Genomic DNA, 15,329 nt, shown 5'->3' with positions numbered 1-15,329 from the left:
TAACTGGAATGCTTACTGATTGTGTTAGAGAAATTATTTTGAATGAGTTGAGCATTTTTAAGTATTTTCTTTCTATTGATGGGCCACTACTAAAAAACAAAGTCTGCTACTGCTCGCTAACCCTTCATTAATTTAAACAGTGCTATAAGATCTGAAAGAGATTTCTTGCCATCAAGATCAGCATCTTCACTTTCCTTAATGGCATTAAAGTTGAATTTTAAGTGTCAGAAGGCTCAAAGAAGTTAAGCAAGAAAGCAATGTGTAAGACAAGATCCCCAAGAAAAAGATAATCTTGAAAATGTTGTTCAGATGTTGTGGTTTCACTTCAGGGTTTTCGGATTCATTCTGCCTCCTCAGCAGATGGAAACTACTAGTAACCTCAAGTATGAATGTCAGTATCTTAAAACTTTTTTTGTCTTCTTGAAACTGAAGGCAAATCTTTGATTATCTTTGCCAGTTCTTGATAAAGATATTGTTGTTGATCAATTGATTCAAATTCTGGCTTGCTAGTGCATGAGAAGACTGAGAAAATCTATTTAAACCTAGGGAAAAGAAAAGTTAAATTCTTACTCATTTTAACTATAAAGGTATTATTTCCATGCTGTTAAACTTAGAAAGATTGTATAACTGTGAGCCAGTTTTACTATAAATTGTGAATTTGACTCAGGATTTCACTGGTCTTTGCACTGGTCATCAACCCATATATGTCCATATATCAACATGTATAGAGGTATGAAAAATGTGCTTTAAACAGGCTTTACTAGAATGAAAATATTTGAAGCTTGTAATGATTGGGAGGGTTTTTTCCCAAAGTATTAGCTTTTTTAGTAAAAATAATAGCTACCTTTAGCAGTCAATTTATTTCAGTGCTTTTCTAACCCTTTCATTATGGAGTCATTAGTAAATAAGTCATGGGAGACTTTCAGAATTAAATTGAATGGTTCATTGTCCCATATAGTTTTAAGGCTCTTTCAGGGCAGAAACATTTTAGAAATTGGTATTGTACAGGTCATAACCACATGCTGTTATGGGGAGATTCTACACAGAGAAACCACAGAAATGGGAAGGGAGGGGGGAAAAGGGAGGGGAAAGAGATTCTGTTAGTTAACCACAAAAAGGAACATTCAGATTCTCAACTTGTACCAAATTGTGTCTGGTATAGGACCTTTGAAGACATAAAACTGTTTTCCTGATTTTTAGGGCATCCGGGAACTTCATGTAAGTTTTAATTCAATGAAAAATTCAATTTATAAATTCAATGAAAAATTCATTTTCTTCTTTTAGGGATCCTGTAATGGTGCTTGGTAGTATTTCCTAGGTCGTGTTGAGGCTATTCTGATATAAAGATAGGGATAGCACTTGTAAATTTTACTCCTGAAAGTTTCATTCTATAGAAGAATTTACCATCTACTATGCACTGTTAATACTACAAACAGCCTGACAGTCTTCCTTCAGATCCGTGGTTGTATTTCGTGCAATTACTGTTTCCCCCTTGGTGCTTGCATTTCATGTGTACAGTTATGTTTTCTTCAGTGACAAATGTAATTTAATATTTTGCTTCAGTCCTTTAATCCAGAATGCAATTGCTTTTCCTCTTTAAAGTGGGATTGTGAAGAAACTGGAGGTGTGTAAAGTAGAGCCTGAAGAGCTTGGATTGCTCTCCTGCTTGTGTCACCCGGTGTCATTGTAGATCTTGTTTTACTTGTGTGTGCATTTTTGCCCCTCAGTAAGATTAAACATTTGTTAAAGAGAAGAAAAAAAATAAAAAGGAAAAAAAAATAGATAAATATCAGACTCAGAACACACTTGAAGTCCCCATTTCTATTTATCCTTCTGGTATCCAGATGTGAAAATATCTGTTTTATTAGAAGTCAGGTGTGAAAGCCAGAGGAATCTGTGCATGCTGGGCTGTTGAGGTGTGTTCTGCCAACACAGCACCAGGCTGGGTGAAGGCACAGTGCACTCCTGTCTCTGCCTCTCCTGTGTGCAGCTCTGCAGCTGCTCAGCATCTTTGATCCAGTGAGGAGGCTTTTGAATGTATAATTAAAAGCCTGTTGTCAAAGAGTAATGAGATCTCTATCAGTAATAGATTAAAAGCCTAATTATGCTCAAGCTAAGCCCCTTGTTTTAAAGGGGAGTGTGAGTTTTTTCCAGACAAGCTCATTCCACTGTTGCACATAACTCAGCTGGGCTCAGCTGCCAGCTGCCACCAGTGGAGGAGGGAAGGAAATAGCTGGGCTGGGGTGACAGACTGCCACAGGTCCTCTCTTAACATCCCCAGCCTGACAGCCCAGCAGGCTCTTGGGAGGAGGGAGGAACCCCAACTAGAACCCAAAACACTGAACCCCCAAAATTTGAGCTAGAACACTAGACCCCTAGAACCTGAACTAGAATGTTAGAACCACAGAACTTTGTCTAGAACTTAAGAACACTAGAATCCTAGAACACAAACTAGAACCCTAGAATCTGACTAGAACCTGAACCTGAACTCTAGAACACAGACCTGAACCCAAATCTGAACCTCAACACCCGAACTAAAACCCTAGAACCTGAACCCTCGAATGTTAGAGCACTAGAACCCTAAAACCCAAACCCTAGAAACCAACTAGAACCTGAACCCAAGAACTCAGGCCTGAACCAGAACCCCAACTAGAACCTGAACCCTAGAACCCAGACCTGATCCCGCACCAGAATCCCAACACCCAAACTAGAACCCTAGAACCCAAACTCCATGGAGTCCTGGAACCCTAGAACACTAGACCCCCACTATACCTGAACTTGAACCCTAGAACCCAGACCCTCCATACCATGGGCTCAGGAAGCCTCATGTGCTCAGCCAGGGTTGGTGAGGGACAGACAATTTGGCTGATATTATGAGCTGTTTGTTAAAACAGAGACAGGAACACATTGATAGTGAGAGGGATCACCCTTTTATCCAGAAGTCCTGTTATGAAATACCTGTTATTTTATAATTTTGAAGTGGGCTCTAGCTGCACTCTAATATTACAGAACTTTTTTTTTTTTCCTTTGGCAGTAGGACTGGACTATTTTGCAAAAATGTGTGTCATCTGAAGTTATTTGTTGTAGGAAAAATCCTGGCTTCTGTTGGAATTCAGTGCTTGTTTCTAAGCTGGCTGGAAAGTACACAGTTCATGTGTATTTGCAAGCATATGTTTCACAGTTGGCAAAATTTGTGTATATATGCAAAAAATTCCCAGGGGAACATCACAGTGAAGGACTGAGCCATCCCACTTGTAGGAACACAGATGCTGGACATTTGGGGTTATTTTCTCCATCCTTTAATACTGGCACTGTCATGCAGTACAAATTCAGCATTTGAATGAACTGCTATATATAGTCTTAAGTCTAATCTGAAATATCAGTGACCTGAACATTGTGTTTTCAAATGTTTTGCTTAGAGAATATTATATCACCATGGTGAAATGGATAAGCAACACCAAGGCTGTGGTGAGATGGTTAAACAGAGCTCAGAATATCTCCATTCTTACAGTTTGTGAAACCACAACTGGAGCTTGTACCAGGGTAAGTTGTTTGGGTTTGTTTGTTGTTGGTTTTTTTTTTTTTTTTTTTTTTTTTTTTTTTTTTTTTTTTTTTTTTTTTTTTTTTGTTGTTGTTGTTTTTTGTTTTTTTTTTTTTTTTTCCCCAAGGTCTCTTTTCAAGGTTTCTTCAGCATTTTGTTTTTATATTCAGAAAAAGATATTTGGAAATCAGTTTGTAGATGTAGTAGTTGCAAGCTGAATATAATTAGTCAACAGGGAGGAAATGGATGCGAGAAAATTCCAAATATGGGGAAATGAGTTCCTGCAATTAGCAACTTTGAGTGACATTTTCAGAATTACTCAGCTTTGTTCATTCATTAGCCTCATTGGAAGCTGCAGTTGCTGAACATCATGTACTTGGGATATAGCTAGAGCAGTGACAAGCTTGTCCTCTGACAGATATTTTCAGCTGACTGGTTTCTCCTCTCTCCCCCTGCAGTGTTTTTAGATCTTTCTGTCTCTCACAGCTTACATACACTTAAGGAAAAGGTGTAAAATTCTTATAACTCCTTCAAATTTGATCACAGAATTAAAAAACTTTAGGAAAAAAATAAATTGAAAGGCAACAGGGATATTTTTGAATGCAAGCCAAACTGAAATACATTTTTCTCTTTGAATCCAGACACATTCCACCCCTGGACCCAGACTTTGACTCCTGACACTCCTGTGTTACATCTCCCTGTTTTCGCAGGCAGTCTTGCGTCTTGAACGCACTTGGCTGCTTTCCCATTCTGAGTCACAGCCTCTTCCCAGAACCAGCTAAAAGTATAAATATTTTCTATACATGCTGATATCAGTACCAACAGATGCTCCAAAGCAGAGGGTGTAATTTGGCAGTGTAAATGGTTATGAGTGATTAATGTTGGCCTCTGAGTCAAAAGTGTCTGCTACTGAAGTCAGTCATATTGAAGTGTTAGAGATTATTTGTGAGCTCGTCTTCTTCTTTTGCTGCATGCTACAGGGTGCTTTTCCTCAGTCAGAAACTATGAATGAACCCCCAGTGTATGCATTCAGATTGTGACCATGGAGATTTGGTTGCTTTTCACCTGTTTTCTGCGAGCCTTTTGTCTTTTTATTAAGAAAGTTGGTCCTGAACCACTGCAGCTGCTTCTGAGAGGGAAACCTTTATGTGCTCCAAGGTCAATTGGACTAGTTGGATGTAGGTATCCAGGGAGCTGTAATCCAGGGCATAATGTAAGAGAGAGACGCTGAGAAATCCCACTCCAGAATACTTACAGTGCAGCAAAGGACATTTTTAGGGGGGTGAGCACTCTCACTGTTGTGAGCACAGCCCAGGCCTGGCTCATCATGGAGGGTTCCTGCACTCCCAGGGATAAGGTGATGCTCTTGAAATCCCTAATGGATGAGGAAAGGGTAAATATTGTGAGAGTTTAGCATTGTATCACACCATTTGATTTCAGCTGTAAACCTTTTATTTTTCTCCCTAGGATGTTGCACACGTCCTCAGTTTCAAAAAGGAATGTGTAAAACCAACTGCTGCAATAGCTACAGATTTTCATTTTTCAGGCCATATACATACAGATTCTTCTATAGCTAATAAATTTTCATTACTTCACTGTGACTATGACAATTTGCAGCAGTTGATATATATTTTTTTCCAACAATGCATGCATGGTGTTTGGTTGTTTTGTTGTTTTTTGTTTGGTGTTTTTTTTTTTTCAGATGGCATGATGAGAAGTATGAGAATGAACAATAAAACTCAATAATTTGTTTTAATTTTTTTCTCATCACTAATGCCCCACTACAATCCATTAAGGCATGGGATTGTGATTTGGAAAGGTCTCCCAATTTGAGCCTGATCTGGCTGTTTGCCCAGTGTTGATGAAAGACCTAAAATTTCCAGTTGTCAGATGATGCCTAGAGGTAAAAAACAAATACAACTGCCTGTGTAAAGCTTCTTGATAGCTAATCAGAAAGGACTGAAATGGCATTCTTAATTCCCCTGTGGTATTCTACCAAAAAACTCTGCATAAAGCAGCTGACTTTGTAATTAAATTATCATTTGTTTCCACACAAGTGGCAGCAAAGAGACAAGGAGATTGTAACACAGTAGAAAAAAAAACCCCGTGAAATAGCTAGAGACCTTTTGCTGAATGTGGGAAATATTTTTTATCTATAGCTATTCCATAAAAGCAATTTTCCCTTTTTTTTTTTTTTTTTTTTCTTTTAGAAATATGAAATGCAGTCAGACCTGTGGCTTCCTAAGCAGGTACAGTATAAATGCTATTTCTGGATGCATAATGCATAATTGTTTCATTGTCATTTTTATTTAACTGTGTGTTATTTTATAAGCTAATAAAAACCTGAGGCACCTGTGAGGGTTTTGGAGGCAATATTCCCTTCAGTTTCTGGTCTGTCTGGATTCAGTTCAGTAAGCATTTAGATGAACAGCTGATTAACTCCCTAAGTCTGGGATGGTGGAAGACAGACCAGATGAATCCCATTCCAGGCATGTCGTACTTACTGTGATTTGTTTCTGATTTAAAAATGATCTCACCAAATTAAGGCAGAAGGAGTTCAAAGATTAGAGGTCATATGGGCTATAATTGGAATGAGAAAGTAAAATATTTCTCAATTCACACCCAGAACAATATGTTTAACTAATATGTCAGCCAATTATTCCACTTTCATAGCTTCAGAAGAACTGTCCAATAACTGGATGAAACACATTCTATTTAAACTACATTTCAGGCTTCATTTTGCAATGTGCAAATGAGAAATCATTTTAACAAAAAAACCCCCAATGCTTTTATTGCAAGCCACTTTCCTTTAATATTTCTGTGCAAAGCTAGACATGGAGAGATGGTATCACATCAGGCTGCAATTTGTGGTAAAAACCCTGATTCAGAATATCACTTCAATGTGCTTATTTTTTCCATACAACTTTATCAAGATCAGTGGGCGTTAAACATGTACTGAGTGAGTCCAAACCATTGCAACTTTTGTTCTCCTCCTCAGCAGTAGGAGTTATCTCTGCCATTATTGGTATTTCTGTAAAGGACACTGTCCTGGACAGTCCCCCTGCATTAGGAATGAGATTACCAGAGCTTTCATTGTGAAAGGAAAGTTCTGCAAGGGCTGTAATCCATGCTTGAGTACAGGATGAACTATGAATAGTTCATGGCATGAACTATATTCACCTTTAGCCACCACATTTTTGTTAAACTTAGCATAATATACTTAAAACCTCAGGGTGTTTTCTCCAACTGGCTCCTGAGCAGAGCAAAACCAAGGAAACAACAAAATTTAGGCTGATCTTTTGTTAAGAAGTGTAGTGAAAAGCGTGCCAGACTAAGAGAACGTTGTATTTCCAGAATGAAGAACCTGTTTTCTCCAAGGATGGCAGTAAGTTCTTCATGACTGTGCCGGTGAAGCAGGGCGGCCGTGGTGAGTTCCACCACATAGCCATGTTCATTGTGCAGGTAAGGCTCTGCTCAGGCTGCTTTCCATATATCCTTATGATTAATATGTTTTTTAATGTAACGTATAGGATATTTTAATATCCTACTGGTTATCTGGGACTTCTGCTGTGGCCCAGGCAAAGGCTTAAACTTCAGTTTAATCAGAACACCTGTGTCATGGTCACTTGTCCTGTCTGGGCTGTCTCTCAGTGCAGTGGGACATGTTTATAAATTCTTCCAGAGTAAACACTAATTCTACCTTCTCTAAATGCACTATACATGCATATTTTTAAATAAAAAATAATTTTAAATGTCTGTTCAGAATCTGCTCTTACAGAAGAGTGAAGGGAGACAATAACCAAACTTAAAATTTGTGTGGAAGTTAGGACACTTTTATTACCCTTTGCAACGTTTTTCAGCAGCTTCCATTTCCCAGGGTCATTACCTTTTCCAAAGAAGAATCTGAAAGAAGATAAATTTGCAGTGTGACTTTGAAGGTCACCAGTGTGAAGTTGTGATGAACTAATAAAGGAAATTATGCCCTGGAACGGAACACTCCAAGGCATCTATTTAAATCATCAGAGCATCAATCCAGGTGCTTTAGCAGAGCCATATGACATAGGAGGGATTACCAAGGTACCCAAAACATCCAAATAGCAGCTTTGTGCCAGGCAGCTCTGTTATCTGCCTTTATGACAGTGTTCTGGTATGAACATTATTAAGCCTGAAATACATTCATAGTGCACTGCAGACAGAACAAGAACAATAGAACTTTAATGACAGTTTAACCTGAAGAAACAAGAACAAAGGTACTCATTCACTAGAGTAAATACATCAGGAAAGAGTCAGTGAAGATAAAAGGGATCACAGGCATGTCAAATTCTATTTCCTAAAGAAAACAGTAACTCAGATGACAGTCTGGTAAAGGTGTATTGATATAATAGCCACATAAAAATTCACACCTGAGCAAAACCATTTAGTCAATCGAGTCTTATTTTGGTATCTTTCACAGTATGAATAAGTATCTTTAAAATACATGAAATAATAATGCTCTGGATCTGAAGGTTCACTTGCAGCATTCCCAAGGATGTTACAGATACAATCAAATTTGCCTTAACTTTGTAGGCTCTGACATTTCTTGCTACTAAAAAGCCCAGGAAACTTGATTCTAATTCAGGAAAAAGTTTAAGCAAAGATTCAGCCCACTCCTATTCACTAAGGTAATTAAGTACATGCCTAATTTTTTACACATATTTAATTCCTGCAGAAATATTTAAAGTCAAGCTTATGTTTCAGAATTTAGTATTCTGTCCCTTTTCGGCAGAATTAGAGCCCTGGATTCTGCGCAGCTCCAAAACTAAAAAAAAATACTATTTTGCCTGCCATCAGCATGAATAAACTAATCTGAATGGTATCACCAATGACGAATTTGGCTTTTAAGCATGTAGCTGCTCCTGAGAAAAAGGAAATGTGATATCCCATGTATCAGCCATTACTCTTCAGTAAGCAACATTCTGCGTGGTAATGGGGCTGATACAGAGCAGTAAAGGGCAGGGAATATGTTTATATGATGTGTTTTACACACTGCATTAATCTGATTGTCCATTATTTCTAAAGCAAACATAGAGGCATAAAAAGTATATTAACCGTTGCACATAAAGCCCTTTGTCACATTAGATGTTTGTCACACCTTGTGAGAGCCACAGCAGCACAGCAGGTGAGGTGCAGAATTTAAAGCAGCCAGCAGATCACCAGTACCCAGGTGCTCACAGCATTTCCATGATGGAAAAGGGTAACTCTGGAATTCTCTGAAAAGGGTAACTCTGGGATGCTCATTCTTTCTCTGGTGCCACTCAGAAGAGACATCAGCCTGTTGACAGAAATCAGCTTTCATGTGCAGGAAAGTTAAAACAGAACCACTGTGGACTTGCAGGGATAAAGAAGCAAATTTTAATGGCTTCCTTTAATTTAATCACTGATGCTGATTTCTTAATCTTACAACAAATGCTCTTTCTCAGGCTACATTTCTTTGACTGCACTTGAGGAAAGCATGTGTCAATGACACAGAGCATGTTAGCAGAGGCATCTAATTAAATCTTTATGCAGGGAGAAGTTGATGTCTGAAAGGTTACTGTCTATCATGGATTATTTACTGTCTGAATGTAGAGGGCTGCATGTGTGGGTTATTGTTTTCAAAATGCTTTTAGTAACTTATGAAATATTTAAAAGAAACTAATCTCAAAATGGGATTGAATCATGTCTTATGTATCTAGACATTTCTTTCATGGAGTTTTGCAACTCTAGAAAGTCTCCTTTTTTTCCCCAACCACAAAATAAGAATTATAAAATAACTTTAATGGATCAAGGCGATAACTTTCTGCAAGCTTCATAAATTATGTATTATGGCTGTAACCTTGAAAAATAACCATGTTTATTAACTCTTGGCTGCGCTTTTTATTGCTGTTTCTTGTTAGATTCTGTGATCTTAATATTTAAATATCTATTTCAATAGTTGCAGCTTCTCTCTCTCTAGAGAAGAAATAGTCACTTACAATAAATCACCAATATGTACTTTAATCATTCCTAGAGACAGCACTGAGAATCAGAATCTTCCTGAACAGGAAGCCCTCATAATAAACCTATGTACAGCACTTAGCACAATATCCTGATTTCATTTGGTACTTGCTAGGTCTGTCATAGAGCTGCTACATCATTCTTTCCTTGTGGATCTGTTAGGAAACATCAGTTCCAAGGGACTGGGTTCTGCCTTGCCAGCTCCCAACGTGTCTCACAGGGTATCTCTGAGCATTTGCTTCATCTTAGTTATTGCTGCTGTTGATGTGGAGCTCAGGACACAGTTTAGAAATACATGGATTTTTAAAAAAAGCCAACCTTTTTGCCTTTATGACTTTTTGTAGGCCTTGTATCCACTGAGTATCACCTCTGAAGTGTCACCTCTTTTCTTTATAAAGTTTGTCTTGAATTTGAAAACTCAGAATATGTATATCCAGCCCAAGCATAATCCACATAAAGTATGTCCAAGCTATGAGGGTTGAAGTTTTAATCATTAGCCTGAGCCACGATTTTACCTTTTGCACTAGGAAACACCCTCAGATGAGCTTCTCACTTAGGTTTTGTTGTTTTTTTAACCTGTGTCTGATGAAGAGTCTGCTGCAATTTCCAGCCAAAGAGTTGGCTTTACCTGCATTGAATCCTCACTGCTATTGTTTGTTGACAAGGAGGCAACTGAAAGAAAAATTGTGCTGAAAACCAAGATTATTTTAATGACTTGAAAGGCTTATGGGTGGGAGGGAAAGGATAAGTGAAGTTCAGGCCTGTCAAAATGCAAAGTTTGTGGTTTAAAGATGTTGTTATTATTATAATTTAAAAAGCTGTAATCAGTAATGACACGTGCAGGGAATCCTGTTAGGCAAAGGAGAATGTGGCAAGGTGAAAGTTAATGTTTTCCATCTCTCAACAGGCTAAAAGTGAACAAATCAGTGTGAGACACCTGACATCGGGGAACTGGGAAGTTATCAAAATCCTGGCATATGATGAAAATACTCAAAAGATGTAAGCATTATTCTCTTTTTTAATAAAAATATTCAAATTATTGAAGTTGAATCCATTTAAATCAAAATTAAACAACAATATTTCTTTCATTTTGGCACATTACCACAACTTTGACTCACTTGACTACATAAAGTGCAGTTTTAAGACAATTCATCTGCCATTCTTTTCCTAAATGCTTTTTTATGCAGAGGGAAAGAATCACACCGTGATATCACTTGACTCTGTATTTTTCAAAATAAAAGGAATCAACACAGTGCAGCAGTAATGACATTTTGGTAACTTTTTTATCTAGTAAATCCGGATAAGAAGTCATAGTAAATTTTTAGTAGTTGATAAAATATCACACCTTTACTGCATGAAGTCTCAAGAGTTTTGGGGATCTGATCCAACTTCATAAATTCAAATTATTTAGAGATTATCAGAGCTCCTGATTGTCACCCACAGAGAAATCTTTCCACAGCCCACCTTAGATAGAGTGGAAGGAAATGCCAAGCATGTTTGGTGGTTTTGGGAAGGAGTTTAGAACAAACACAAAATGTCTGAAAGCTTCACCTGACTTCAGTGGATCTTTCTTAATTTTCACTTTTATCTGTCCATGGCAAAAAATACACAAGCATATCTAATTCTCATTTGTTTTAAAATAAATGGTATTTCAACAAGAACTTTTTTGAGGCTGCAATAAATCCCATCTTTTCCACAGGTACTGGAGAAAACCCTTGTTTTTTGCCAAGTCTTTCTATGGGTTTTGAAAATATAACCATAGAGAATTTCCTAGGTGACAGATGTCACCTGGGCTGTCTCAGCCACTTGAGGGGATTGCCTTGCCCTCCTTCTGCCCCTCAAGCAGAGACTTTGTAGGGATCTCATCAGGGAAACACCAAGGGCTTGTCTTGGTGTTCTTGCAAAATCTCTTTCCACCTGTGCAAAGGAGATAGAACAAAAAGTTGCTTCACAGCTCAAAGAGGCTCTCAGATCTCATAAGACTTATTGTAATACATGACATAATTTCATTGTGACCTTTATCTACTGCTTGGATTTATACTGCAAACTCTTGAGGTGAAGCAGAAACTTTCTCTTCTGTATTTTTAATATGCAGAGAGGTGTCCTGGTTGCTACTGGAGCTCCTGGGCATGATAGGAATTAAAACCATGAAATCCTATTTTCATCACTGTTTTAACAGGAAATTATATAGCTTCTGATATATCTATATAGTATATAGATATAAAGTATAAATATATAGAAATATTAGTATATAGAGATATATACTAATCTGTATATTGGATCTAATTTGACTCTTGGAACTTGGGTTTATATATAAGTATTTGATCTTCATGGATATTTGCGAATTTTTGATTTTTCAAAATGTTACTTATAGTGTCTCTCACTTCTCTAAACACTGCCCAAATCAGTTTACCAAACTGAATTTAACTTTTTTCCTCTTTTGGACACAGTTATTTCTTAAGCACTGAAGAGTCCCCAAGAGGAAGACAGCTGCACAGGTAAGAGGTACATGGGGCTGTGGAATCAGTTCCTTCATCCCAAGCCATAAGTGCTGTGGTGCTTGGGTAATCATTTACATTGTGTAAAAATTGGTATGCTTGAGCAGCAACAAGGAAAGGACCACAGCTTTTCAAAATTAAAATTGCCATTTTCTAAAAAATGGAAAAGTTTCTAACACAAAATGTTTTTACCACTTACATCTTCACTAGTCCTTTATAAGCATTTAAAAAGTTAAACCTCAATACAACATTTAACACGACCGTGTTTTAAAAGTAATCAAATTCCAAGTAAAATTTTCTGTATAAAAATATTTATAGGGTTTAATCATGTAACTTAAAGGGTGGGGGGAAATCATCTCATTTTCAGTGCTTAAATCTGAGGTTAGTGAGGTTTTCATGGTTTGCTACTAATTCTGATGTTACCCCCCAGAACTGTGAGTTATTGCTGTGCCATTGGTGCTTTGGGGGCAGCTTTTGGATCCTATCCACGAGGCCAAGTTTACTTCATTGTGTTTTATTCCAGTGTAAAACGTTTCTGATCATTTTCTTCCCCCAGTGTATCAACAGTGGGGTCACTGAACCGTCAGTGTCTCTCGTGTAACTTCTTCAGGGAGCAGTGCACATACTTCAGTGCAAAGTTCAGCCCCATGAACAGGCATTTCCTCCTGCACTGTAAAGGTAAGGCAGATGCTCAGGGTGCTCTTGGCTTCTGAATTAATGTATTCCCTTGAGAAGGGGATTAGGCTGGAGTCTAATATTGAGCTCAGCAGTGCATTACTCAAAGTTCTGCACAGAGCCTGTTCTAAGATTCTGAGATGTTCTGTGAAGTAGCTAAATTATGAGTGATGTCAGAAAGCTGCTCCAATCCTGACCCCTCTTAAGTAAAGGACATCAACTTACATTCACCATAAACAGAAATTCTTCACCAAAAAATTCAGAATTTTGGTGATGGTATTGTGGTTTGTAACGGTTTATTATTTTATATATTGGGATTGATCTTGTGGGACTTTATCTAGTTAAAAAGTGAGGGCCTGTGTTTTCTAGCAGAGTTTGTACACATGTATGTGCAGTGTATGTATACATGTGTATGGGTGTATCTACCAAAAACCAGCTGTGGTTTAATCCCCAGAGACAGAGCCTCTATATCAGTTCAATTGTAATAAATGACTCACAGTGTTTTACTCTTAGCTGCATTCCAGTACCACTAAATGGCAGTTGGTTTCAGAATCTCTGTATAAACAAAAAATTGAAACAATCCCATGCAGAGAAGTTTATAAACTACACACAGGAAATAAACACTGATACATAAGTGATTAAAAATCCTTCAGAAAGGCATGAGACAATGCATAATAAAGTACACAGGTAGACCTGTTGTCCTTGAAACTTGCAAAATTTTAGACACTATCCCTCTGTATGCTTTCATAGCTATGATCAGAGTGCAAAGAGGACAATTCATCTGAAATACATATGAATGGCTCATTTTATATTCATGCATTTTCTCTATTTCTTTCACAACTCTACTTTTTTTCTTTTTTACCCCACACAAAAATAAAATACCTGCTGACTTGAGCATGGAATGTATCCAAACAAAGAAGCTATGAATATATATTGGCTAAAATCAGGGGTTTGTTTTCAATTTTGTTGTTTTGGGTTGTTTTTTTGTGGAAATGCACCTACAGTACGTAGCTGATTAGAAGGAGAATGTACAAACTGTGTGGTTTATACGTGGTTAAATCTGCAGCTGAAGTGATGGAGCTAATCTTGAGGTTCTTCTCTGAGTAATGAGCTCCTCATGCTTTAAGCAGAGTTTTCCCTTGTGCTTGATGTACTCCCTATGGGGTAAGTCTCAGACTCTTGCAGGAGAAAGGGTTGATAAATTGGGAAGAGTTTTTTGCCCTGAATCAGCAATGTGCCGGGGTCCAAAAGCATCTTGTTACTATTTTAGCAAAATATATTCAGCCTGTAATTTATAATGTGTTTCTTTGATGTAAAAATGTGGATGCCAGTAGGAGGTTGTGCCTGTGATTACTCACAAGCTCAGGACTTTCAGTGACTTTGGCAGTTCTCTGTCTGAGCTGGGGAGGCTGTAGATCATCCTCCCAGGATTAAACCTACACTCCACTGAGTTGCAGTAAGCTACCCTGAGCTGTAAATGTTGGGCAGGGATGCTAAATCACTGTCATTAATTTTTTTGTAACATTTTTCTAACATTAATGTGGAGTTAATGCTGGCTGGGGGTTATTCAGGGTCTTCTCCTGTGATTCCTCAGAGCTTGGCAGGTAGAGCAGCAGCGTGGCCCCTGTACTGCCAGGGCCCTGGGATGGGCATTTGGCATTATCAAAGTTGATGGTCACTGTAGAACTGGCATCAAAACTCTGCTCCTTGTGGGAGTGAGGCAAACTGCTTTGAGGAGACAAATGGCACATCTGCTGTGTGCATACACACTCATTTTCCCACAGCAAAAAGCCTTCACACAATTGTTACAAAAGCAATTTGCTCAGAAAAACCCTTGGGGGACTCTGGACTGGTTCCATCTGTATAAGTTTCAATTCTTCAACCTCCTGTTTACCCACAAGCACCTTTATTAGGATGGTTTTTCCCTCAGCCAGGAGATCTCTCTCTTTTTACCAGCTGTATGCATCTCCAGAGACTCTGCTGAGTGAGGAGTTATTTCTTGCCTGGTAGATGGAGGGCTGGCTCCTCAGCCTCTCAGTTTTGGCAAGCACATCCTTTGCACTCATTTTCCACACTGCTTGTGGATTTTTCCTTTAGCACTTCACAAACCCTAGCAAGGTATTTTTCTCTCCACTCAAATAAGTTTAAAAAGGAAGTGATTGTTTCTCCCCTTTTGTGCAGCAGGAAATAAGTTGTGGGTTTGGGGTTCGTGTCAGAAGGTCAATGGGTAATCCAAGTGCTGTGCTTTGTTCTGATGCACTGTAAACCAATGCCTGTGACACAATTTTTTTCTTTTTTTTCCCTTCTGATCAGCGTTTTAATCTACTGCAATCTCCCTTTTTTCAAAATGTCATCATCCTTCCATCTTTTAGTATGACAAATAGAGATAGGCTGGAAAATGCTGGTGCTTTCCCCTCAGAAATGGTCTTTCTTAAATAAGATTTGAGAACAAAATGACAAATTCAGAAGAAGTAAAAAGAGCTGGAAATAAAAACAAAGCAAAGCAAAAGAGATCTCTGAAGAAATTATCTTCTTAGAGAGCTAAGGCAGAAAGCTGTGATTTGTCAACAATCTACCTGTAAGATCTTTTGTCAATCGTC

General features: G+C 38.1%; 1 protein-coding gene across 1 annotated transcript in view; it reads left to right on the top strand.

Moving 5' to 3' along the window:
* The window catches only part of DPP10 (dipeptidyl peptidase like 10), a gene marked incomplete at its 5' end in the record, with an annotated part of 252,705 nt that overhangs the window by 210,111 nt on the left and 27,265 nt on the right, over nucleotides 1-15,329 (top strand). The window contains 6 exons of the mRNA XM_083864842.1: nucleotides 3,420-3,543; nucleotides 5,752-5,790; nucleotides 6,896-7,003; nucleotides 10,464-10,555; nucleotides 12,007-12,054; nucleotides 12,611-12,732. Coding sequence (XP_083720968.1) covers nucleotides 3,420-3,543; nucleotides 5,752-5,790; nucleotides 6,896-7,003; nucleotides 10,464-10,555; nucleotides 12,007-12,054; nucleotides 12,611-12,732 — 533 coding nt within the window. The remainder of the gene's footprint in view (nucleotides 1-3,419; nucleotides 3,544-5,751; nucleotides 5,791-6,895; nucleotides 7,004-10,463; nucleotides 10,556-12,006; nucleotides 12,055-12,610; nucleotides 12,733-15,329) is intronic.

The sequence above is a fragment of the Zosterops lateralis genome (assembly GCF_965231275.1).
Source record: "Zosterops lateralis genome assembly, chromosome: 7".
NCBI lineage: Eukaryota > Metazoa > Chordata > Aves > Passeriformes > Zosteropidae > Zosterops > Zosterops lateralis.
The sequence above is the reverse complement of the archived record's forward strand: the minus strand, read 5'-3'. Positions and strand labels throughout refer to the sequence as shown.